This window comes from Amphiura filiformis, chromosome 6 (assembly GCF_039555335.1).
Source record: "Amphiura filiformis chromosome 6, Afil_fr2py, whole genome shotgun sequence".
Taxonomy (NCBI): Eukaryota; Metazoa; Echinodermata; class Ophiuroidea; order Amphilepidida; family Amphiuridae; genus Amphiura; species Amphiura filiformis.
In genome coordinates, this window is record NC_092633.1 from 37,409,631 (window position 1) to 37,436,639 (window position 27,009).

Genomic DNA, 27,009 nt, shown 5'->3' on the forward strand with positions numbered 1-27,009 from the left:
GAAAAATATCAAATTTTTATAATTTGTCATAAAATTTGTATTATATTGTGATTTTCAAAAAATGAAAAATATTTGATATCAGAAAGACATGCTTCGTATTCAGAATGCAATTCGATAGGTCTGAGGTGCTCTCATGTCCCACAAAAAATACTGTCGAAACGCAATAAACCCTCATTTTAGATCCCTTAAATTAATACTTGTATTTATCACTAGATAGACTCAAAAGCAGGACACATTGGAAGAATATTACACTGTCTCGAGGTGTTTTTATTGGAAAATAAAAACCATTACAATAAATTCACTTATTTTGGCTCAAAACAGACCAACTATTAAAAAAAACAGTCCATCATATGAACATTTTGATCTTTCACATTAAATATACATTTTCCCCAAAGACCTAAGATTTTTAGGTGGTTTTGGGAATAGCTTCAATACAAAAGGTCAAGATTTTCATACGATGGACGGCTTTTCCTCCCAGCTACATACACTTTAAGCACATAGCATTAAATTTATAAAGTTTACTTCGAGGACTGTTGGGTATCAAAAATATATAAAAATATACATTTTTAATAATTTACCATAAAAATTTGTATTATATCGCGAATATCACAAAATAAAAAATTGATACCAGAAAGACATGCCTTGTATTTGGAATGCAATTTAGTGTGTCTGATGTGCTCTCAGACCCCACATCAAATATTGTGCAAAGGACTTAATTTAAGAAATAAAGGGTAATTATATAATATTGAATGGCTTTGAGTGTGATACAAGAATATATTGCACGAGTCGAAGACGAGTGCAATATTTTTCTATCGAGTGCAATATATTCTTGTATCACACGAAAATAAGCCATTCAATATTATTATTAATATTTATATCAGGCTTTTGCTATGCGGTAAAATGAAAATTTAAGCTTACCTAAACACCGGGTTTAGCCAATGTGTATTGTAGTGTAAGCTTAAATTTTGACCTGCTTGTTTTTTGCTCTTTACTCTTCAAAGACAATTTCGGAATAATTATTTATAGGTTTATTATCATCCAGAATTGCCGCGAATTAAGTTTGTGATTTTACTTGTTTATTTATTTTATTTATTTATTTTTTATTTATAACATTCGGCCGAAGCCAGGCTAATCCCAATAGTGCTCAGAGGCTACTAAATTTAAGGGACGCCATCCGGATATGACGGGACAGGGATATGGGAAGAGGTCCGATTTTAGATGCAGGAGGAAAACCGGAGCACCCGGAGAAAAACCTGCGAGGACGAGCATGGATCGGCAACCAAACTCACATGTGGCGCCGCGGGGAATTGAACCGTACAGTACGAAATCTCCTGTGAGCCGTTACGGTGTCTGTATTGTTGTGCTGTTGTATCATGACGCGTGTTGGTGCTGTCACCATGGTAACGCGCGACGCGTACCTCACAATATTAAAAAAATATTGTATTGCATCCGGGTATTTTGCAAAATATTGTACAATATACAGTTTTATTGTATCGCTGAAAAGCCTGATATAAATAATAATGCATTATCCTTTACACGCAAATAATGTGTCCGAGGCAGTAAAATCGTAAATAATGCAGGTGAGGCGCAGCCGAACCCATTATTTAAACGTTTTTACTGCCGAGGACATATTATTTGCGTGTAAAGGATAATGCTGCACCCTTTATTTCTATTCTATTACCACAAAATAGTGCGATTTAAATAGAAAATATCACATTTTTTGCCTAAATATTTCAAGTTGTTTACCTCAAGGTGGAGAGCCTACGCGTAGCCAAAGCGTAAGTGATAGCGAGTATTGCAGAACGCGTAACCAAGCGTAATTGCTTTGCGTAGAATGCGTAACGACGCTAATATACTGCATCGCGCTTTGCTGTGCGCTGTGATGCGAGAAGAACATAAAGTTCGTTGCCCTGGCCACTTTATTTAGGGGTTCATTCATATATTTTCATGATTAAACGGTTGTTCATACATACACGCTATGTAACAGCGCGCGTGATTGGTCGAGAGCCGGGCATAAACAGCATTTATGCCCGGTGTCCCGGATGTTAGATCGCCGGGTAGGAAAAGTGCAGGAAAATCGTGCATTTTAGTAACTTTTTTGTTATTATTTTGATGAAATAAGAATCACAAAATGTTCTGGTATGTATGCGGCCCCTCGGGCATAAACAACCGTTTAGTCATGAAAATATATGAATGAACCCCTAATTTATGCCCGAGGGCATACACAACCGTTTAGTCATGAAAATATATGAATGAACCCCGTTCATACATACAAGAACATTTTGTAATTCTTATTTCATCAAAATAATAACAAAAAATTACAAGTAACATTATTAAAAGTCATGATTTTCCTTCATTTTTCCTACCCGGCGATCGCACATCCGGGACACCGGGCATAAACGCTGTTTATGCCCGGCTCTCGACCAATCACGCGCGCCGTTACATAGCGTGTATGTATGAATGCTAATTAATGATCTTTCACGTGACGCGTTTCAACAAATCACAGTGCGCGATTTTGAATAATGGGTCGTGGGGGTAATAGAATATTGTACAAAGGCGGGTGAAGGACCCCTAATGAAAATTACAAATTTTCTAGTAGTCAGGTAGATGCGGCACAATAATAATTACTATGTACATTATAAATCTAGTATGTTTTTACAAATTCTTGTTGAAATTACTAGCTACAATTTTGAAAGCTGAAATTAGAAAGCTTTATGCAAAAAATAAAGATCTATTTACTAAAGTAAAGCTTATATTCAATGGCTGCCTTGAGTTTTGTAAATGAAGAACAATTTCAAGGGAGCCATTGGATTGTAGACTGTTTGCAGAAACACGATGTAGTGTAGTATACTATGCCTATATAGGGGCTGTATAATATCTTTGCAGTGTTTTTACATAAATTATTTTCTCTTTAAAATAAGTGTAAGTTAAACCTTACTTCCGCATAACTAAACACGGTTGTTACATAACCCTGGGGGTCACTCCCATTGTGGCCTGTACACCATCCGCGATAATCAACTTTTGAAAAGCACCCTAAACAAGGATTTAACCCTTGGCTAAAACAATACCCTAAACAGGGATTTTATTCCTTGCATCAAATTTCATACCCTAAATTTCATTTCCCGCGTATTAGCAATTGCAATTTTGCTACCCTTTTTTCCAATATTTCATGTTTTTGACACCCTAAACGCGTTACACGCGTATCGTGCTTACCCACGAAAAACTACCCTTTTTACGCATTTTCATTATCGCGGATGGTGTACAGGCCACAATGGGAGTGACCCCCCCCGGGTACATAACCGTGTCAACAATTTGATGGTTGTCCTTTTTTGAAGGTATATATAGCCCTGTATTAACATTTTGTTTTTATATCGGACCAAATTTGACGGTATTGGCAATGATTGACGATTTGTCATCTGTTGCCTCAGTAACGAATAGCATAATTCGGCGCCTTATTCGCGGCGTTGGCATCCCCAGGCATCACTGATCAACGGTGTGTCGTCAATGGTTGGATGTCTCGAACTACAGTCATGGACAAAAGTTTGGAATATTTTTATTTTTTGTATAGCCGTGTTTTTAAGTGCAGATTTCTTACCATCAATGACCCATCAGCCATGCAAAATAGATCACGGGTGTCTGGCTAGGTCTTAGGTACCATTCCATATCACACATTACGTAATGTTGGACAATGGCTTCTTATGCACGACCAATGAATCATCGGGCATTCTTTTCGTAGTTAATTTAGCGATATGATTCAGTTGCATTGGCTTTTCCATTACCGTGTGAAGAAGCCAGTTTTACTTTGTTGCATCTGTCTGTTGTATACGATATTGGAGTGCGAGTTGAGCGCAGATTAATATGCCCGCGTCATTGAGTTACATAACGGCGGCTACAAAATGAAGGATATTGGTTCTGCTTTAGGATTTACACATGGTGCAGTTTCTAAAATTTTGAAGAGACGTCGAGAGACCGGAACTACTACACCTAGACCAAGGTCAGGTCTGCCCCGAAAGACAATCGCCAGGGAAGATCAATCTCTCCTGAGACTTTGCCGCACGAAGTATTTTTATTATATTGTTGTATAGGTCCTTTCACAATAAAATGTCCATCTGAAACAAAGGTGCACAGAAGGTCGAAATCACACCTCCACATGCTGGAAGGACACATGAACCAGGACCAATACCTGCATGTTCTTGAAACAGTTATGCTTCCGTTTGCAAGAAGAGACTTGGGAACAATTTTGTGATCCAACATGAAAACACCACGGCGCACAGAGCCCAGCGCGTGAGGGAATTCCTTGAAAATGAGAATGTAGAACACCTGGACTGGCCGGTTTTGAGCCCGGATATGAACCTATAGAGAACTTATCGACAGAAGTATCCCGCAGGTTAGGTAACATTGACAACCAACCAATCATCCTGCAGGAACGTAGACACGCTCTCATTGCTTGCTGGCGAGGTATTCCACAAGGAACTTTGGCAAACCTGGTCGAGGGAATGCCACGTCGCGTACATGACCTTGAGCTGACAAGCATGGACACGCCAAATAGTGAGTTGTGTTTTCTCAAGCAAGAGACTTATCTGAACATGTCACAGTGAGAGTTTAAGTTTTTGTTTAAACAATAAAATTTGCAAGTGTTTTGCTAATCTCATTGTGTGATACAAAGAGACCGCCAAAAAGTGTTGCAATTGTGTGATCCTTCCATTGTAATGCGCTTCCTCAGGTAATTCTTTGTTTAATTGACAAACTGTGTGATGTAAACATCAAAGGACATTTGTACTTTTCAATTAAATTCAACTGCATTTGATACAAGAATAAAAATATTCCAAACTTTTGTCCATGACTGTATATATTAACCTCTACATGTTATTTTGATGGGACTTCGTCAGCTACGTATTTTGTTGCGGACCAGACTAGACTGATTACGTTACATATCTCCTTTTACAATAAAATATTTTATTACTCCTCATAAGTATTAATGAGCTAATCATGCCAACAATCTTGTTCTAAAGATGTCAACAAAATGTCAAGTATGAACCTGATACGTAATCCATTTTCTACAAATATGTATCAAAAGACTGCAGATCCAATGGCACTGCGGTTTCTTGTATGTGCAATGGTTGTACTGAATTTACTATACCGCCTCCTCCTCCTGAATTTATTATACCGCCTCCTGAATGTATTATACCGCCTCCTGAATTTATTATACCGCCTCCTGAATTTATTATACCGCCTCCTGAATTTATCATACCGCCTCCTCCCTGAAAGAAAAGATAAAAAAAGACATCACTTCCATATTTATAAACTGCACATTTTTATGGAGGATTCAAAGGGTCATGGAATTGGCATGGAACTTTATAGATCTATTTTCAACATATATCCTTATATTTGAAGACAAAATTACAAAAGACAGGTTTGCGTCTGACGTCATTTGTCAATCTAATTCGAGCACTGTTTGTTTACAAGTGTCGTGATGATGAGTTGCTGAACGCGTCGGTAAAACCGGGCGCCTTATTGTTAATCAAATATACAAATAATCTCAAAATTTAGGTCTTTATTGTAGGAAACTTTCTTTCCCGAAGGCACCATGTCAACAATATCTAGAAAAGTTGCTTTTTGCCTTGTAAAAGTACGGACTTTTTCGTCATTTTCTGCTATTTCTTTTCTCCGATCGGCAAAAGACGAATCGATCTTCCTTTTACGCGCTATTAACCAATCAAGGGTCTTTGGGAGTTTGATTGACACCTCAGACGCAAACTAGTCTTTTTAATTCTGTCTTTAATTATACATGTATAGTGTAATTTTTCAAAATTGTGCCTTTGGAAAGAACATGACAGACGGAATGCAAATGTGTTATGTTGCATGAGAGGGGATGACAACATGAACAGAGACGAGGGGACATTCTTTCCTCTACTCATGGCCAACGCTGAAGGCAGAAGTAAAACTTCTGGATAAAACAAAACTGGGCCGATAGCATCATCAACGCTTTGAGAAAGCCAGAAGGTTTTACGTAGATTTATAACATAAAAATGTAAAAAGTAATGGACATATGAATTCTGAAATCAGCTGATAAATAAACACACCCGAAGAACCTCTTCAATCAATAAAAAACATAGTTCGCATCTGACGATCTTGTCAATCAAGCACCCCCACAGCAGCCCGTGATTGGTTATTAGCGCGTAAAACTAAGGAATCGCAGAAAATGGCGGGCGATATTTTTATTTATTTATTTATTACGGTATAAAAATCCAGAAATACAGTCAGAAAACTTAGACATCTGGTTAACAATGCATACATAAAAAAAAAACAGAAATATAAAAAACACATTTTGACAAACAACAAATCAAGAATTTAAAAGATTCACAACTGCAGGAATTGTTGATTTTTGGTAGCGAGCTCTCTTGCATCTAGGCGGGTCAAGTTGTTGAGCATTCCTGAGGTTGACATGGTGCCTTTAGCATATGAAGTTTACAATTACGATAAGACCTAGATTTTAGACGGTTTGTATGTTTGAAGATGCACAACTGACCATAGGCCACGCTGCTTTTCAGCTGCGTTCATAAATTTAAATCATCACGACAAATTCAGAACCACAAATCGTAAACAACCCATCACTGAGTTTGATTGACAGGTGACGTCAGACGCGTGCTAGGTTTTTTTTATATCGGAATTTTATTTTATTTCTATTATGAAGAGCTTATTTTCAAACCGTGTTAAGTCCACTATCCCATGTTTCTGATTTCCCTGTGTGATATTGCAATGTGTTGTGATGCTAGGTATTATAATTTCAGTTGGATGCACCATTACAAAGCAAACAGTGGATGGACGCACCGTAACAATACTGTGTGAGGCTTTTTGTTTCCCAAATGAGAACAATAGTCTGCATATTGTTATGCAGCATTGTTATGATAAATAATAGCTTGTTGATGGTACAACTCATTGTTGCTAATGTCAAACTAATGTCAAACTTGTCAAAGTAATTGTGATCTCACAAGTAAATGAGACACATTGGGGTTGTGGACTTAACACGGTTTGGAAATAAGCTCTTCATATATCAACTTACCCAAGATGCGTCTGCAGCACCAAGTATTGATGATCCCGCAAACGGACTAGGCGTACCCACTCCTACCAATGCAGGTGTTCTAGTTGTCGCCAAACTTGAAGCATAAGCAGACTGCCCATACGATATTGTATTAGGGGCTGGATTTAGAGTGACATCATTAGTCGCCCTATTGCGTGTGAACCTGGATGACTGAAAAGTATTTTTTACTGAGTTGGTCGATGATCTCATGACTATGAGAGCGCACATGATTACCACTGCAATTGCGAGAATGAATGCTACCCCACTGCCGGCTGCTATCCCAATAATTGAACCATTATCCAGCTCTGAAATATAATTGGACAAAATAGGTAAATGAACAAAGGAGGAAAATTATTTAAAAATAACATCAACACTGTAAATCTCTATCTGTAACACTTTTGCAACATGTTAGAAGTATATTATTATCCATGCACCTTTCAGAAGAGGGTTACAATTTTTGAAACTTATCCTACACATCACAAATCCAAAATAAAATTAACACCGTCCCTTTGGTTTGCAAGTTATCACACTTTGAATTTGTCTCTAAACGCCAGACCAGTGGCGTAACTAGGGGGGGCAGGGGGCAACATGCCCCGGCACTACTGTTAGGGGGCGCCAAATTGACCAATTCAGCCAGGGCCAGCATCGATTCTGCGCCCCTCCAAGTGATGAAAGTCAAAATTTTCGCGCGAGTCCTTTTGTATCCGAGTCCGGACTCGAGTCCAAGTCCGGGTGTGCCGAGTCCGAGTCCAACAAAAATAAGACCCGAGTCCGGACTCAAGTCCGGACTCGGTCAGAGTCCATTCCCGGAGGTGGGAGGGGGGGGGGTCATTCAACTTTAATGTGACATGTATCTGCCTACTGGCATTGCTTAGTAGGAGTCTATTTGTACAAAAATGGGTCATTGGGTATAACAAGATGAAAAAGGGGTAATTGGGTATAATTTTGAAAGAAGGGGATCATTTGGTATAATATTGTGTCATTATGAGTCATTATTTCCAAGAAATGGAGCAAAATTTGATATTTTGTTTTTAATTTGAAAATTTATAATACAAATTTGCTGAAAAAAAGAAAATTCAAAGATTCCACATAATTTTATGGCATTTTGAGGATAAAATTGTAAAAAGATTGGTTAAAGGTCACTCACTACACCACACCAGTGACCACACACCGTTCTCCCTATACACACCCACCCTACCAAACCCCACCCCACCCCACCTCACCTCACACAGTTGACATTTTTAAGACTCAACCCAAGTCAACCAACCAACCGTACACACAATACTTCAAAGACCCATACCCATGAACAGGTACATGTAACACCTGAACGTAAAATCTACATGTATCAGATCACCTGTATCAGACAGCAGTCATGTGGGGATATTTGTGTGTGTGTGGCACACTACATGTCATGTACATGTAAACTCTTGCGCCCAGAGACTAAAGAAGCATACATATAAATGAATTGCAATGTTTTCAAATACATTTCAGAAAAATAACATCAACATCATCATCACCTCACCATCACCTTCGTCATCATCGTTATCATCATCGTCATAAAAATACTAACAGGAATTCACCTTTAATTCTAAACATCTTTTCAAAATTGTCCCACACAAATTTGCAGTGAGTAGTGAACACACACCAACCACTATGGATGAGTACCAATTTACTGAGTGGGAGCTGAAATGTAGGGTCCAGTGTGCATGTTCTCTTTTAATGGATTGGAAAGTTCCATGAAAGAACTATTAGATATTTTTTTATAGTCCAAATATTTTATAAAATTGTGCATTTAATTAATTATCATAATTAATATGATTCTGCTAAGTGACAGATAAATCTAAATAATTTAGTGGATATGTAGGATATATGACAGATCACAGATTTGACAGCCCCCAATTAATTTGGAAAATTGCCAAATAAGTAAAGTCAACAAATTGGAGATCTATTTTGACATTTTTAGATAATCATTTCACATTTTACATGAATTTAATTGGACTGGACTCGGACCGGACTCGGCTTCGAGTCCGAGTCCTTTTGTGTCCGAGTCCGAGCCGAGCCGAGTCTTTTTTGTGTCCGAGTCCGCGCCAAGTCCGAGTCCAACAAAAAGTGGACTCGAGTCCGAGTCCGGACTCAAACGATACATCACTGCTAAACGCATCCTAAACACCCCATCCTAATACCATGTTTAGCTTGTGTTTGCATTATATACGAGGGGTATCAAAAAGTTTTAGAAATCGCCCAGAAGTGAAAGAGCTATATCAATGAAATTTTGTCAGTGCAATCACTGGTCCTTTTGTACACTATGATGCAAAAATGGTGTCATAAGAATGTTTACTTTTTTTACAGGCGCTAGATGTCAGTACCTGCCTATCACGGTAACCGCATAACCAGCAAAATGGAGAAAATTGAGGCATGTAGCATGATTAAGTTCCATTTTAAGGGTTACAGTGCCCAAAAAATCTGTGATGAAATAAAAATTCATTTTCCAAAAAGCAACAGTGACAATATCACAATCACCACCGAAGATAACTTTCATTTCATCATCGATTTTCTAGGCACTGCAACCCTTCAAATGCAGGATCTTAATAATGCTGCTTGCCTCAATTTTCTCAATCTTGCAGTTTATGCGCAGTAACTGGGGCACTCAGGTTATTAGCATCTAGCGTCGCCTGTAAAAAAGTAAACATACTTATGAGACCATTTTTGCACCATAGTGTACATAAGGACCTGTGATTGCGCTGACAAAATTTCATTGATATAGCTCTTCCACTTCTGAGCGATTTCTAAAACTTTTTGATACCCCTCGTATGTTTAGTTAGATTAAATACAGGTTGATGTTTGATATCTAAACGTGTCGCTTATAAACGATAGGATTTAGAGTGTTTTGGACGGATTTAAGTTCCAAAGATATGTACAGTTGAAGTGTTTCCAAAACAATACGCAACAAAAGAAGTTCTTTCCTTTGTTTGGCTATATTTGAAAATCAATATTTCCGACTTCTGGCTGATTTTGCTTGATCACATCACAAAAAAATGTGGAGAAAGAATGAAAGTAGAAAAAGAGCACCAAAACTTTATTTAGTTGTACACTTTTATATTTATTTATTTTTATATCAGCTACACATCAAAAGTCATATAATTAAGGCTTATTTCCATGATTGCAGGGGTACGTTGTGGTGAGTCATGACATGAGTCTTGGCTTTTCAAAAACGAAATGACTCGACTCATAATTTCAAATCCCCCCCCCCCTATAGAGTTTTACAGCGACTCGACTCACAAAATCGCTAGCGATGGTTTGACTCGACTATGAGATGACTCTAATCTTTACTAATCTTAAGGCTCTCTAAGGCACAAAAACAGGCAAAGTTCGATGGCCAAAAATTGCCAATTCCAGAGCCCACAGAAGTGTCAGGAAACAGTACAAATGTACACTGGACGTGATGAAAATCACTGTGCACATAGCAGACAAACAAAACCAAAAAGACAAAAAAAAAAAATATATAAGCAAACAACGAAACTACATGTTGTAGTTTAAAAGCGAATTCAAGTCAAAAACTGAAGGCAAGTTCAAGTATAACTCAGTAGCAAACAAAAAAAAAGAGCACAATGAGCTCACATAAAAGCAAGTTCACTGAATAAAAACAAGTTCACATTTGGCTAATAGTGATTTGGGTACTTTGTATCAAAATCAATAATTCATATTTGCTCAAGCATTAAAAGTGGGGTAACTTTGGCATTGTTGCAACGCGTAATTTTAAACTGCCCATAACATTTCCGTGATTCGACTTAGGTCATTAAATTATATATCGTTTTGCTCAGAAAGGTTCAAAATAATTACATTTTTAAATGCATTCTAGGAACAATACGTGTCGTATTGTTGGCTTCCGTAGCAAGATTACTATATACTACTAGATTTAGCTAGTGATTTGGGTATTTTGTGTCAAAATCAATAATTAGTATTTGTGACCGAGGTTGATAGTCCAACGGCTTCTACATGGCTCAAAATCACAGATACAACTGATTTATACGCTTCTGTTTGTACAACAATAGTATTTATTGGTCCGACTCAGCATGCCAACTCACTAAATGAAGGTGTTTAGGATGCGGATATAAGTGTTTAGGATGCGGATAAGTGTTTAGGATGCGGATATAAGTGTTTAGGATGCGGATATAAGTATTTAGGATGCGGATATAAGTGTTTAGGATGCGGATATAAGTGTTTAGGATGCGTATATAAGTGTTTAGGATGCGGATAAGTGTTTAGGATGCGGATAAGTGTTTAGGATGCGGATATAAGTGTTTAGGATGCAGATATAAGTATTTAGGGTGCAGATATAAGTATTTAGGGTGCAGATATAAGTTTTTAGCATAATGTTATACATAAAACGTAATCGCGCATATAATTTCGTGCAACAAAAACCGGTGGACCATCATCACTATAGATCCTATCCAATAACCAGAACGGTATTACAATTGAAATGGCAGGACAGATTGGTGGACAGATTGTTTTGCTAAATTGGATAGGGTCTATGCCCTAAGTTGAGAATGGACCGTCCCACTCGATTTGTGAAAAGGTCTCGAACCCTTTTGGTGGACCCAAGTAACTACCTAAAATGATGCAAAATTGAACAGAAATGGGCTTTTAAATTGAACTTTGGAATTTGAAAAGTTAAAATCACATTGGGTCTAAGGCTGTGCTAACACTTTTCTTTGATGACTTTGACCACATTTTTTTATTTTTTCAAATATCTTAAAAATACAAGAATCTAAGCTAATTGAACAGACAGATAGTGGTTTGGGTATTTTGTGTCGAAATCAATAATTATAGCAGATTCAACCCATCGTGGGAAGTCTTTCCAACAAATCCAGGCTGCCGGTCAATCACTTGCCAGGCATGCATAGCGTGATATGCATGATCGCCTGGTAGTCTGAATTTGTTTGAAAAACATTCCACGATGGGTTGTATCTGCTATAGTCCAACAACTTCTATATGGGACAAATGTCCAGGAACAAGGGGTTTTGAAAAATGGTTGAGTTCAACACCCATGTCAACCAATCTTTGATACTATGGGTTGTTAATATATACCCTTTAGATCATTGCTAAGGGGTAGTGGACTCAAACTGTAGTGTACGTTTTTCGCTGCTAGAGGTCACGAAATGTCACCATACAGGGGTAAAAAACTCAAAATGCTTTGCTCTTGTTGAAAGATATATCAAAGGTATTACTCGTCTGATGACAAGGATTAAAGATATGTATTGTTTGTACTATCTATGACCTATCGTTATTGAGTTATTCTGCAAAAAAAATCATTTGTAGCAAATTGTTTGTGTAGCTGAATAGATTCAGAAAAAGTATTGTTTTGGCTATCTATTGTGTTCACTTACTGAGAATTTTTTACAAAGTAATGGGATGAAGAAATTCATTGTTTTAATTTAGTTGATGACGGTCACACATAAAACAAGTTAAACATGCAAAATTACACTGCAAAAACAAGTGTTTTATTTAAACACCATATTGTGTTTATTAGAGCAACACTTAATAAACACATAATTCATGTTAATGATCTAACACTAATCTTAATGGTTCTAACACTAATGTTCATAATTAACACTTGTTATATTGTAATATAACACCAAGTGTTAATTTATGAACATTAGTGTTAGAACCATTAACATTAGTGTTAGACAATTAACATGAATCATGTGTTTATTAAGTGTTGCTCTAATAAACACAATATGGTGTTTAAATAAAAACACTTGTTTTTGCAGTGTAATAGTAGCAAGGGTTGCACGACAATATACGTGTTCACTGGGAGCTCGCGCTCTACCATAGTCACAGATACTACTGATTTATGCGCTTCTGTTTGTACAACAATAATATAATTGGTCCAACTCAGCATGTCCTTTAATATACCAACTTATTAAATTATTTGTTCAACATTCAATATAGACCCTATCGTATACTACGTCACTCGTCCTCATTTAAATAAAATTATGTCCACCATAAGGTACAAAAACAGGTGATAGGTATGATTAATGGTTGTCGAATCGAACTAGAGACCTGTTCCTCTATCACTTACCACGTAAAACCAACATGTCTGCCATTTCAACTGAAGTAGTAATTGATTGAAATTTGAAATTTTATTTTAGCTCTGGAGTTTTTCTTACCTTGACCCATAACACCAGGTAAGACCATCAGGCATACCCATATTGAACTCTTGACCCCAGAGACATTGTCCATTGTTATCAAACACCGTCGTCTGAATCTTATAACATCGTATTTACACAGATCTGTAGTTTGAGAAAAGAAGCATTTTAGATGTATTTTTTCTGTTGCTTTTAAGGGAAGAAGTGCACCAAAAATCATTTTAAACCAAAAATCAACTAAACCTTCTAGGAAATTCATACATGGTGTAAAAGACACTTTAGACCAGAAAATCAGAAAAATGCAAACAAAAATATAAGATAAAAATCAGCAAAAAAAAGTATTAGATTTTTTTATAAAATGCTTCATTTGGGGGGAAAAATTCCAGAACTCGATAAAGCCAAAAAAATTTACAATAACAAAACACAAATGCTGAGAAATTGACGTTATTTTGAAGGCGCAAAAACGAAAACTGAGACAATCCTTCAAACATCTAGAAACGCCTTTTCAATTCTTTATGCAAATTAGATTTATTACAATTTGTAAATATCATTGCTTCGAAAAACAATAAAATACATTAACATGATTAATGATACATCGCGCAAGATGCTTCACTTCAAATTACATATTCTTCGGAACTGTAAGTGTAATTTTTGTGGAATAAAAAGTATGTGAAAGAAAAATGTCTACTCTTTCAATGAAATATGACTATGAATGGGTGTTTTGGTACACTTCTTCCCTTAATAACTAGGTTAGTTCCTCAATGAATACCATAATTTTCAGTATGATATTGAAAAAATCACTGAATGAAAAACTGCAATTTATCATCCCACATTCATTCTTTCATATTTATTTGGCAAAAAGCGACACAAACATACATAAATTAACACAATGAAAAACTGCATACCAAAAAGACACTAAAATGCCGAATTGCCAGGATGACCCATAAAGTCTAGCTTCCTGTGTAGACTTAATTCCAATGGAGTCCCACAAAAAGAACAAAAAGATGCACGGGAGCGTGCGAAAGACAAGACAAAACAAAGGCAGGGACTTAAGGAGCAAGCTACACAAATTCAGCAGACTCATGGGTCATAGCAATTCTAGCCAGGTAGTTTTTCATAGCATGTTAAGTACATTTGTCCAGAATGGATTTGATATGGGAAGGTAAGTTGTTCCAATCAAGAGTTGCATGGTAGAAAAAAGAGTTTTTGGTATATGAACCTACTCTTGGGACATGGAAGTTCCATGAGCATGAACTAGTGGCATGAGAATGAATATCAGAAATTTTGGTAAAAAACTGGGTAAGATAAGAAGGGTCCTGTGAATGGAAAATTTTGTACGTGGTTGAGTCTTAGCTGCCTAGCCCTGTTTTGGGTATCTACAGGGTGTATCAAAATGATTGGTACCGAAGACTTCTCATTTTTTGCCGAATTTTTTTACCATTTTTTGCGCCAGTTTGGGGTTCATTGTTTAAATATATGTAATTATAGTAGTGTTATCTTCTCTAAGAATTTTAGATCATAAAGATAGCACATTCTATTCAGCAGTTACATGATTCTAAAGGAAAGGAGGTGTTTTTACACTTTTCATCGTAATGCTGGATCAGTAGCGCACCATTTTCAAAGCTCTATTTTACTGCAAATACCTTGTGAGGATGATATGTTGAAAATCATGGAAATATTTAATATTTTCCTTGTCTATTTCTTCATTCATAATATATATAAATGTTATAATCAATATTTATTGGTTAAGAGTAATATTATTGACTTGAATAATTTAGGTGGGGTGAAAGAAGTTTGTGTATCAACACCATCCAGAGCGGTAATTTAAATTGTATTATTGAGATTACTAAGTGGATGGTGTGGCAGAATGGCTATAGACTGTAGACAGTGTAGGTTAGTTTAGACCTGGTAAAAATTATTGGAATGGCTCCACAGTATTCCACACTTCAGTGTGCATTCATAGTTAAGAATCACTGGTCGTCACGAAGCTATGGAGAAGTGCAGAGAAGATTTAGGAAAAGTTTCTAAGAGCAAGGCGTATCCCATGCAAACATGCTAAAACTTGCAATGCTTCAAAATTTGATATGGGCATGCAGTTACAGAATGGATCTATCCCAGGTGTTAAGTTCTTTCAAGATAGGGCTTCACCTCACACTGCCAGAGTCGTAAGGCAGGGACTTCAGGAACTATCTTTCTAAAAGCATGTGTAAAGCAATTTTATGTTATGTATACTGAGGTGAGATATTGAAGAGTATGTATGCAATAAATGGTTCAAGCAGTGAACCTATTCATCTTGTGTTGTGTAAGTCAAACCATGATTACGTCGATCTTCGTTTAAATGACAATAGCTCCCAGATGCATCAACCTATCAACTTCAGATTTATAGATCAATAAGTTAACATATGCTGCTTTCTATTTAGAGTACAAAACCTATATTAATTAGCAATTTTATATTTTTGATACGGTATATTTTTGAATATGTCACATAGCCTGGTACCAATCATTTTGATACACCCTGTAGATCTATGGGAGCTAGGTTCAAAATAAAACGAATCATCTTGTTTTGAATAACTTGAAGTTTGTGCTGATAAATTTTAGACAAACCGGTATACCATGAGGTGCAACAATAATCACGATGACACTGCAGTAATGCAGAGCAGAGATTTTTGCGAAGCTTTTGGTTGAAAAATTGAGAATGTCTGTATAACAATTTGAGCCGGCCAGTAGCTTTCTTAATGAGAGAATCAACCATAACTTCTCCAGAGAGATGTTGGTCAAGTGACACCCAAGATATTTTATGCAGGGTGCTGGTTGAATAGTATGATCATTGTATGAAATGTGGAAGTCATGGAAAGGGAAACGTCAAAGAACACCGCTAACCAGATATATTTTCGTATCTAGTCAATGAGTGCGTATTTACGCTTTATATCTAGTCAGTGACAGCGTAATGCGCAAGCACAATACGCGTATACGGCGAGGTACACGTATAAAGGCAATTCGCGTAAACCGGGCGCGTAAAATGCACGCGATACGTAAATCCCGCCAGAGCAGTTCTTCTGGGGTGAATCAAACCTGCCTGGTTATCAAATTAATCAGTGACAAGGTTATCTCTGAGTTTGAAAGGTGCTAAATATTTTAATGTTATTGCATCAAATTAAGAGATAACATTCTCACTGATTAATTTGATAACCAGGCAGGTTTGGTTCACGGTGACCAGAAGAACTGCTCTGGCAGGGCTTCCTCTTTAAGATCATGAAGACGATGAACACACATGAAGGAAATGTCTGTTTGAATAATATAACTATAATATTATAACCGGTAAATTATTAAGTTAAAATAACACTAAATTATATTAAATCAAAAAATGATAACGTGGCAATAACATTTAAAAGACCAAAGTAGAGACGGTGCGCAAAGATACTGTACACGTGTACATGTATACAGAGTACATGTCAGCAATGTCCATATTGTACTATAGTTATTTTTGATATATTGTTTGGTGTTGTTGTTGATTGCCTACTCCTTCTATAATACTGATAGATCCCGTAATTCACTCATTAACAAATGTTGATTGTTTTTGTGGCTGCTTATCCTGATCTTATTTGAATACCGTACTCTTTAATGTAGGCTACATAAATGGTATTGAACCGAACCGGATAACAAACTCTTACATAACTTGCCTATACACATGAGTACGCATAGATCCATGTTATGAAATAATAGAACTACAAATTGCTGTCTAAATATCTAAAAATCTTAAGTAGATAAAACAATTATTGAATCTTACCTTGTAACATTGAACAATTTCTTGTCCATTCTTAGCCTACTCACTCCGTGCCATTTGAACTGTCATAGACAAAGATGCTGTGCCGATTAAATACAAAGCAAAACTTTGTATCACAGCAGTATATTTATATATTGACGATGAGCGCGATGGTGGTGGTATTATTTTTTCATTTGTTACAGGTCAACAAGCTTCAAAGCAATCCTACCTTTGCGTGTTTCTTTTAGCAATATTCATAATTGAAAGTGTGTAACGCCCTGTATTCAGACTAGAATTTCATAATGACCAATTATTATTTGTTTGTCTTAGTTCATTAGTTTTTTGTCCTTTTTTTTTTTTTTTTTTTTTTTTTTTTGCTTTTTGGTTTTTTTTTTTCTTTTCTTTGTTTCTTTTACTTTTCTTTTACTTTTTATCATATCCAGGTTTCTGTTGTTTCACACCGACCCACCCACTTCCAAATGCAAACCAAGAGACTAGATGTTAATCACAGATTTTAGGAATCATTAAACTGAAATCGTTTTGCATTTCTAATTTATTTATCTATTTAAATAAGTTATATTTTGGCTTTTGGTTTAGGTAAAAACGTTTTAACAACATTAAAATGTCGGGTTATATAAAGGTCATGATAACGTTTTAAAACGTTTTGTATGAAAACACACTACAACAATATTTTTAAATGTTTTCAAAAAATGTTATTGTAAATTATTTTTGAAAACATTTTTGAAAAATATTGTGTAAATAATTAAAAAACATTATGTTAAAATATTTGAACCCAGGAAACACAGAAATGTTCTTAAAATGTTTTTTTTTTTTTCAAAACCTTTTAATAACATTTAAATGTCGGCTTATCCAAAAGTCATGAAAACGTTTTCAACCCAAACATAACATTCCGTTTAGAATGTTTTGTATCAAGTTTTCAAGAATGTCTTTGGAATGTTATTAAAACGTTTTTATATCCTTTATATAACCCGACATTTAAACGTTTTCTGTAAAACATTTTTGTTTGCTGAGCAGTAGAATATCAAAAATGTTTTTAAGGTTATGAAAACGTTTTATACTCTTAATATACCCTTTATATAACCCGACATTTAAACGTTTTCTGACAACCTTTTATAACCTTTTGTGAATGATGTCTGCAGGAGGACTTGCGCCCGGGGACTTGTGAAAACCTTTGATTTCAGGTAGCCCCATAAGAGGAAACACAGGAGTGTAAGATCAGGAGATCCTGTATGGCCCCATTCCACTTGGTAATTCAAAGCAATCACACGATTGCCAAACAATTCTGCAAGGCGTTCCGTCACAGTTCTGCTCCTGACGTAACTTCATTTTCAGTCGACGCACACAAAAAGCTGAGTCATTATTAATGGTCACACGCAATGTATTTTACAGTTGTGTAAGAACACGATATTGATTCAGCTATCAGCTAGAGCATTCTGACTAAGGCCAAAAAAAAAAAAGGTTCGTCTCAAAGCTGACGCGCGCGTTTGTAAAATCCCACGATTTGACAAAAAAACAAATTTTAGTTTTTTCCAGAAAAAATCGGCGAAAATCAGACTTTTTTCTCAAAATACAAAAAAAAAAAAAAAAATCTCATTTCTCATTTGTTTTTAAATTTCTCGTCAGCTTTGAGACAAACCTTTTTTTTTTTGGCCTAAATACCTTATACTTATTAATCTAGTGGCAAACTGTTTACATTATATTGATACACACTAGTCGGTTTTGTGCTTAAATATCAAGGCTTATGCTTCATTAAACGCGGGAAAGCAACTACACCTAAATATATGCTTTTGTGTAACTGTTTTCTCGCGTTTATTGATAGACTACAATCCCGGACATACATAGTTCGAACACCTGTGTCAAAGACGGACTGTTTGAGACCGTAATTCTGATTTATGAGTTATGTACGTTTTACATAAGTGTTTCAGCCCTCTTTACAACAAAACTCAAGACCCACAGGACCTACAAAAGTATATTTGTGATATTTGAATTCTTCTACATACTCGTTATGAAATGACCAATGCAATTTTTGCCAAAGCTAACTACTATTCGCAAGATACTGTGAACTACCAAATCGCAAGTTTAAAATAGTTGCTAACCTTAAAGTTTAGTAACTTTTTTCAACTGCGATTTGGTGGTACGCAACATCCTACCAATGATGGTAACGAGCTTTGGCAAAAATTGCAAATATCATTTCATAGCGAGCGAGCGTGTAAAAGGATTCAAATATCTCAGATATACTTTTGTAGGTCCTGTGGTTCTGGCATTATGTTGTAAAGAGGGCTGAAACATCACCTTCGTAAAACGTATAGAGAACTACATGTATACTGCGCCAAGAAAGTATCCTTACACTTGGAAAAATAATAACAATTTCAAAACTGAATCTAATCCTGCACATTATGACACCACATTTAATCCAATGTGACCTCAAGAAGTAAAGTTACAAGCAATTGAATTGAAGCACTAAAAGTGACCAAGTGGCCAATACAAGGCGCAAAAAGATTCCAACAAGCGCAATAAAGAGGCTACACAGTTTCTTCAATGAAACTTTATTTAAAGCAGTATTCATTTCAGTTTTTACTTCTCTGTACTTTTCAAAACTTGCATTTTATTTGCTCTTTTATTTCAGTTTTCTTTTGTTCCTTTTGTTTTAAATTAAAGGCACACACAAATTAGCCATTTACCACTCTCAAACTCTTCTTGAAGTCACATTGGATTCAATGTGGTGTCAAAATGTGACGGATTAGATAGTGCATCTTTTAAAAAAACAAATTTACCCCAATATGGTTCAGATTTTAAATTGTGATTATTTTTCCAAGTGTAAGGATACTTTCTTGGAACAGTAAATTTGAATGGCGCTTCAACTTTGTCAATACTGGTGTTTTCATCTTTTTTGCTAAATTTTTCATTTCAAAAATGCCTGATGGCAATTTTAATGACTTATCCTTCACTTTTAGGATATTTATACATCGATTTGATTTAACTCAATTTAATTGAACTCAAAAAGAAAGTAACTCAGGGGAAAAAGGCCAGCAAGAGGGAGAGTAGAATATGCTGAACTTGTTAAAACAACCATAAAGAAACTAAGACAGGGAAATAGAAAGAGGAAGGAGAAACAGATTCAAAACATGCTGGAAATGGGAAAAGGTCCCAACGAAATTAATTGGAAAAAAAGGAGGTCACAACTTCAAATAGGGAGGAAATCCTCCAAATGTGTTCAGACTTTTATCAAGAACTATACAATTCACACACAGAGGCCAAAAAGAAGCCAAAATAACATCACCAGAAAACTTAGAATTACCAGACATTACATTTTGTGAAGTAGAAACAGCAATCAAGGAGCTGCAGAAAAACAACGCACCAGGATTAGATGACATAACAAAGGATATTCTCGAGGAGGGAGGAAGTGAAGTAATAACCCATCTAGCAAAACTATTTTACCACAAATTATCCCCCAAAATGCATCCCACAATCTTGGAAAGAAGCAAAAATCATTTTTCTTCGCAAGAAGGGAGACAAAGCAGACATCAAGAATTACAGACCCATTAGTCTTCTCTCACATCTGTACAAAATTTTCACAAAGATTCTTCAAAGTAGACTAAAGAAAGAACTGGATTTTAGAGAAAGTTTCTCAACCATGGACCACCTACTTGCAATAAATCAATTCATTGAAAAGTCAAACGAATATCAACTTGACCTATGTAATGGATTCATTGATTGCGAGAAAGCATTTGATTCCATAGAACATCCGGATCTCTTCCAAGCACTGAGAGAAATAGGTATAAATGAAGGGTATGTTTGTATTCTGGAGGATATATACACAGATGCAAAATCCATCTTGATAGTGACGTTTCTGAAATTGTTGAGATATCCAAAGGAGTTAGGAGATACATTGTCACCAAAGATATTCACAACAGCTATGGAGACCATCTTCAAAAAACTACCTTTGGATGAAAGAGGAATCAATGTTGATGGAGAAAAATTAACAGACCTCCGATTTGCAGATGACGTTGCCCTTACTACTTCAACAGTGAAGGACATGGAAACACAACTTAAGAGTAATATTGCCTTATAGTCAAAGGAAATCAAACACAGTTGGCAGACTTCAAAAAAAATCTTCATATTTTATGTCAGGATGTAACTTTAGTCAAAGTCTACAAAAGTCACAATTATTTCACCACTGCACCTTCGTTACTATAGCAACGGCCCAAAACATCGAATGACTATTTTGGCACTTTGACAAGGCTAAAAAATAAAAACTTTCAGTATTCACCATATAAAGGAAAAAAGAGGTAAACTTTGAGAGTTTTACAAAATGATTGGTAATACAATAAGCTTTTAGAAATGCAGTTGTCTTAATATATCTTATTACTTGGGATATGCGGGTTATATAATTATTAAGGGCTGGTGACCCAAAAGTTTCGCTATTTTCTCTTTAGTTATGTAATTCACAATTTTTGCGCGCTCCGCGCACCTTCATTCAACTTACGATCAGAATTTTAATATGCTACTCGCACTTTCTTCACATTAAACTTTTTTGCGCGCTCCGCGCCTTCAAGTTCCGGCAATGAATAATTTGTCGCCAGTCTGTGTATGCGGAATGAGGGTGGTCATAAAAATTTCGACCCGAGATAGAGCCCGCGATAGGGAAAAAAAAAATTGACTCCGGTCACCGACATATTCATGCCCCCCCCCACAAGAAAATGACATCCCCCTAAACGACCTCAAAAAGTCAAGTCGGCTGAAAAATAACCGAGATCAAGTAACCATAACAAAAGGTGCAACGGAGTAAAATTTAATGATTGTTGTACAATGCCCATACTTAACCTCAATATCGTTTAGTCTGTACATCTTATTTTCAATGGGCCAGGGTGTCAAAATTTATTCCAGTAAATATTTGATTAATTAATTAAGCTATTGTCATGATGGGTATAATTATCATATTGATTTTTTACCTGAGGTGATATGGCTAAAGGGGTAATTTGTAAACTTGTTCAGTATGAATGTTATCGAAAATGTCAGAGATTTTCCAAAATGTAGGTCTGTTTTTCCGCAGAAATCGGCTTGGATGTAAAAATGGATTTTACCCTATAAATGAACCTGCTCTTGTTATCATATCTTTTCAAGAAAATAGAAAGAACAGCTAAGTAAAACTTCGACGTTTTGCAGGCATGCCGTTTTCATTTTGTTAAGAAAAAATTATCAGTTTTGAAGTTATGAATCATTCTCAGGGTATGGGAGTCAGGACGAGACAAAATATATCGATGGGAGGCAGGATTTGAGGGGGATTTGAGATTCTATTTCATTTTACTCATGATAATTATGTGTTTTTCCCTTTAAGGGGGTACTACACCCCTGCCCAATTTTGTGCCTATTTTTGCATTTTTCTCAAAAAATATAGAGCATTGGTGACAAGTAAGATATGTATATTATAGGGGCTAGGACTACAACTGCTACACTGGAAATTTTATTTCAGCACAGACAACAGTTGTGGAGCTACAGTCTAAAATGAGGGAAAACCAATATTTGATCAATAAATCAATAACTACTTGCCTTGAGTTGCTGAATTTTCAGTACAGTAGTTGTAGTCCTTGCCTCTATAATATACATATCTTACTTGTCACCAATGCGCTATAATTTTTGAGAAAAACGCAAAAATAAGCAAAAAAATTGGCTAGGGGTGTAGTACCCCCTTAATCCAATGAAAAGATGCTCTTGTCAATTCATGCAATCTTGAACTTTTGCATCTTGAAAGCAACTTTAATAATAATAATAATAATTGTAATAATAATGACGATTTGATATAGTGCCGGTATCCGCCTTTCGACGCTCAATGGCGCTTGACACAACAAGTTCAAAAGATCTGAGAAAGTATATCAACATGGTGACACAGTTCATAAGAAAAACAGTCAAATACTAAAAAGAGTCACTCTTTGAATGCCTCATTGTACAGATAGGTCTTAAGTCCAGATTTGACTGTTGTGATATTGTCACATGTTCTTAGTGCTACATGCAGTGTGTTCCATAGTTTAGGTGCACCAACTTCGAAGGATCTATCTCCCCATAGGGTTCTTGTGCGAAGCTCCAACAGGCGTCCACTGTCCGTTGATCTCAATCCAGCTTTATCAGGAGTGAAAGCATCAACTAGATCACCTATCATATTGAGAGTTGAAACACCAACATGAAATTAGGAAAAGGTGCCGATATCGTAAAGCGTTTTATTTGATTGTAATCGGAAGAAAAGAGACCTTAGTAGCACGGCTTAGTAGGCATGTAAAAAAGCTTAATAAGAAAAAAAAGATATCTTAATAGACCCGTAAAAGAAAAAAGAGACCTTACACGGGAGTGTAAATGCCTGAGTGTAATTGCCCTGAGGAGGTAATTGCCAGTAAGCGGAAGTGAACAGTTATGTGTCATGAATTTATGTATTTTCTCTTCCGGGTTTCTATTCCGGATATGGGCAACAGTGACAATGTACATGTACACCATACACCAGTGTCAACTGTGAAGTATTTTATAGAACAACATTTTCAACAACCTCGGGCAGAAACCATGGATGACATAGTCTCTGTTAACGTTGGTGGTATTATTTACACCACATCTAGATCTACATTGTGCCGTTATCCAGATTCTATGTTGGGTGCCAGTGGCGTAACCAGTGGGGTGGCCGGGGGGGCAAGCTGCCCCCCGGACACAAAAAAACTGGGAAGAAGAGCAAAAATTGGGAAGGGAAAAGGGGAAGGAGAGAAAAGAGGGAAGAAAAGGGAAGGAGAAGAGAAAAAGGGGAAAAAAGAGGGACGAAGAGAAAGGGAAAGAAGAAAAGAAAAAAAGGAGAAAAAAGGGAAGGGAAAAAAAAAAAAGGGAAGGGAGAAGAGAAAAGGGAAAGAAAGAGGGAATTTGAAATTTGTACTCTGAAACACTGATTTTTAGCTTCTAATATGCCAAAACCAGGAGCTTCAGGGGCTCCGCCCCTTGACCCTGATTAGCCGGGGCTTTGCCCCTGGACCCCACCAGGGCCCCTAAGGCGGGCCCCTGGACCCCACCCGTTTAACGCTTCGCGGAAAGCCGCTCGCGACTTTTGGTCAACAATTGGGAAATTTTTCAATATTGCCCCCCCGGAAGGTCAGGTCTGGTTACGCCCCTGTTGGGTGCCATGTTCAGTGGAAGAATGAACACCACCAAAGACAAAGACGGCAATCATTTTATCGATAGAAATGGAGTCACGTTTCAACATGTCCTTGAATTTTTGCGGCAGTGTAAACTTGTCCTTCCTGATGACTTCAAAGACTATGATCTGCTAGAGAATGAGGCTGACTTTTACCAGATTCCAGCTTTGACAAGGGATGTTATTCGTAAACATCGGGAGGAAAAGACTCACGAAAAGGCACAGGTTGAATACATCATGATGGAATGCACAGATCGCAATGTTTATGAAGAAGGCGCACATGCATATCAGCTGACCCCAAAAGAAAAACTTGGCGGTATTGAAGTTAAAATCTTGGGACCGCTGCCTGTACTTGAAAATTTGATGGGAAAGCTAAGAGTGTTGACCGACGTCTATTTGGATCGGGCGCGAGGATTTATTGACTTGGGAAAGGTATTTAGATTCGGTCACACCACCCAAGCCGAGGTTATATCTACAATACTATCAATCCCAGGATTCCGAATCCAAGAACCACCCCATAAGCCGCCGTACCCGATGATTGACGGTCGACAAACCCACACGTGGTTTACTCGTGAATGACATTGCCTACACGTATGTTGGCCTAACATAATAAATTCATATACAAGTACACCAGTAGGCCTCTATCTTCAGCTGTAGAAAATATGAACCAGCTAGCTATATAGTTAGTAACATGATGCAGTCATGTCTACAGTAGAATTCATCTCGACCTTTGCAGGACTTAAACCCCATTAAAAGCTATTAAACCAAGATAACACTCATTGAAGCAGCTCAACTGATTAAATCAGATCTTCTCTGGTTGTGCACAAGTGTCTGTTTTACATGTGCGACATCGCAATAAAGCTGGTATTATAGCTTCAGTTGGGTAACCGATTATAAAGGAAACGAAAGGAAACAATGGTATGTGTACCTTTGTTCACGAAAAGAGACAATGACCTGCTTTTTGTTAACCAGCATTCTTCAAAATGAGCAACATAATGATTGTTGACTTAACACGGTTTGGAAATAATTTCTTCATATTTTTGGTGTTATCTGTCGTTTACATATCCTTCCTAAAACACAAAAGTGCGACCCTCTCCAAACATCTAAATTAGCTAAAAATTTAGGACCTGTTACAAAACTATATTTTCTAGAACCTATTTAGAATAGTTTAAATGTAGCTTGTACCGGTTTTTTTGTGCATCCTTCAGAACGGAGTGGTCCGTTACCAATATAGCTCAATATTTTCGGTCAAATCTCCATTCAATTAACACGGGGAGTTGGCTAGCTATGAGCTAGCTATGCTTTGCCCTCACTCATATTCTACGAAAGTGCGACCCCTTCTGAACATCTAACCTAGCTGTAATTTTAGGTCATGTTAGAGAAATATATTTGCTAGAAGTTTGGAGAATAGTTAAAATATTGGCCGGTTATTTTTCACACAGTGATGTTAACTAGGCAATGCCCATATACCTATAACATACACTGTTTGTAGAGGTCACGCGTCAATGGTGAGAGCACTGTGTATTGTGTATAGGAAAACGGACAGTAACTGCAGTATGATACTTTATTTGAATGGCGTTACCTACCCACAACTGTACTTTACAGGTTCTGTTAGACTCTAATCTTGTCGACATGTCTAATTAGCTAAATACGCCACGAAATATCTTTTGGATTAAACTTCAGTGGTCAGACTTACACCTGAACAGTCGAACATAATTTCTTGAGGAGACTTTATAGCTATAAGCCTATTATAACACTGGGATTGTCGTAATTATTCGAATACTACGTCACTCATCCTCATTTAAATCAGATGTCATAGTGTGTAGAAGAATTCAAATATCACAGATATACTTTTGTAGTTCCTGTGGTCAAGGGCGTAGCCAGCGGGTGGACAGGGTGGACGAAGGTTCGAGGGTTCAGGGGCCCGAGCAAAAGCAAAAATGAAGTGTGTTAGGGCTGATAAAGGTGATGTAGGGGCCCCGCACTGTTCCTTGTACGTGAGCCCCCGAAGCTCTTGCTACGCCCCTGTCTGTGGTTCTTGAGTTATATTGTAAAGAGGGCTGAAACAACAACACTTTTGAAAAACGTACATAACTCATTAATAACAATAAATCAATCATGTTTTCAAAGTATATGATTTGTAGAATGGACTTTTGCAAAGCATCAAAGTGTTATTTTTCAAAAATATATATATTATAATGGAAGTCAACATAAGGAAGTATTATAACAGTAATCTTGGTGTCTAGTAATTTTACATATAAACTTCAAAAATGTATATAAAAGGCTAGTGGATTAACGAGCCTAATGCTGGTTTTTATACTTCCCGCTTGCCACTGAGCGGCGTGACGCTTTCTAAAAGCGGAGCGGCATGACAATGAAAGCCAATGTAGCCGCTCAGCATCGCCAAAAATCTTGTTCTCATACGTCAGAGCGGCACAAGAGCCTCCTGAGCGGCACCGCTCCCGAGTTTTTCTCAGTATCTAAGTCACACTTCTTGGTTGCCATAGGTTTGTATATTGAATTTATTTATTTGAACATACACTTGTCGGGTCGGTGGTCATGGTGGTGCTTACAATAAAAACATTGAATCCTCATTTTCATCCTTCTTTTCGAATCAGAATAATCTAAATGAGTTGATGGAGGTTACGTGAACAATGAACATGTACAGTATTTTGCATCTAGGGGATACTATCTCAATATCTTTGGTCTCGTCTCAAGTTGAGATTTCGCAGTACCAGATTTGAATCATTGCGTTTACGTGGGTTGCGTCGCTAGTGTATGGACAAATCTCTCTTCTACGCGTGTTGGATTGGGTTAGCGCGTGCGATTCGAA

The 27,009-nt window shown here is 36.8% G+C and overlaps 2 protein-coding genes across 2 annotated transcripts; one reads left to right on the forward strand and one right to left on the reverse strand.

Moving 5' to 3' along the window:
• Positions 1-1,321: 1,321 nt before the first annotated feature.
• LOC140155380 (uncharacterized) lies at positions 1,322-17,162 on the reverse strand. Its single transcript, XM_072178207.1, has 4 exons — positions 17,018-17,162; positions 13,252-13,374; positions 7,064-7,386; positions 1,322-5,261 (listed from the first exon to the last, which is right to left on the reverse strand). The coding sequence occupies exons 1-4, from the start codon at positions 17,025-17,027 to the stop codon at positions 5,058-5,060; spliced, it is 660 nt and encodes a 219-aa protein (XP_072034308.1). The 5' UTR covers positions 17,028-17,162; the 3' UTR covers positions 1,322-5,057.
• A 6,296-nt stretch (positions 17,163-23,458) lies between these two features.
• Positions 23,459-26,770, forward strand: LOC140155382 (uncharacterized). The gene is made up of 3 exons (XM_072178210.1): positions 23,459-23,662; positions 24,036-24,057; positions 24,190-26,770. The coding sequence occupies exons 1-3, from the start codon at positions 23,468-23,470 to the stop codon at positions 24,753-24,755; spliced, it is 783 nt and encodes a 260-aa protein (XP_072034311.1). The 5' UTR covers positions 23,459-23,467; the 3' UTR covers positions 24,756-26,770.
• Positions 26,771-27,009: the final 239 nt, after the last annotated feature.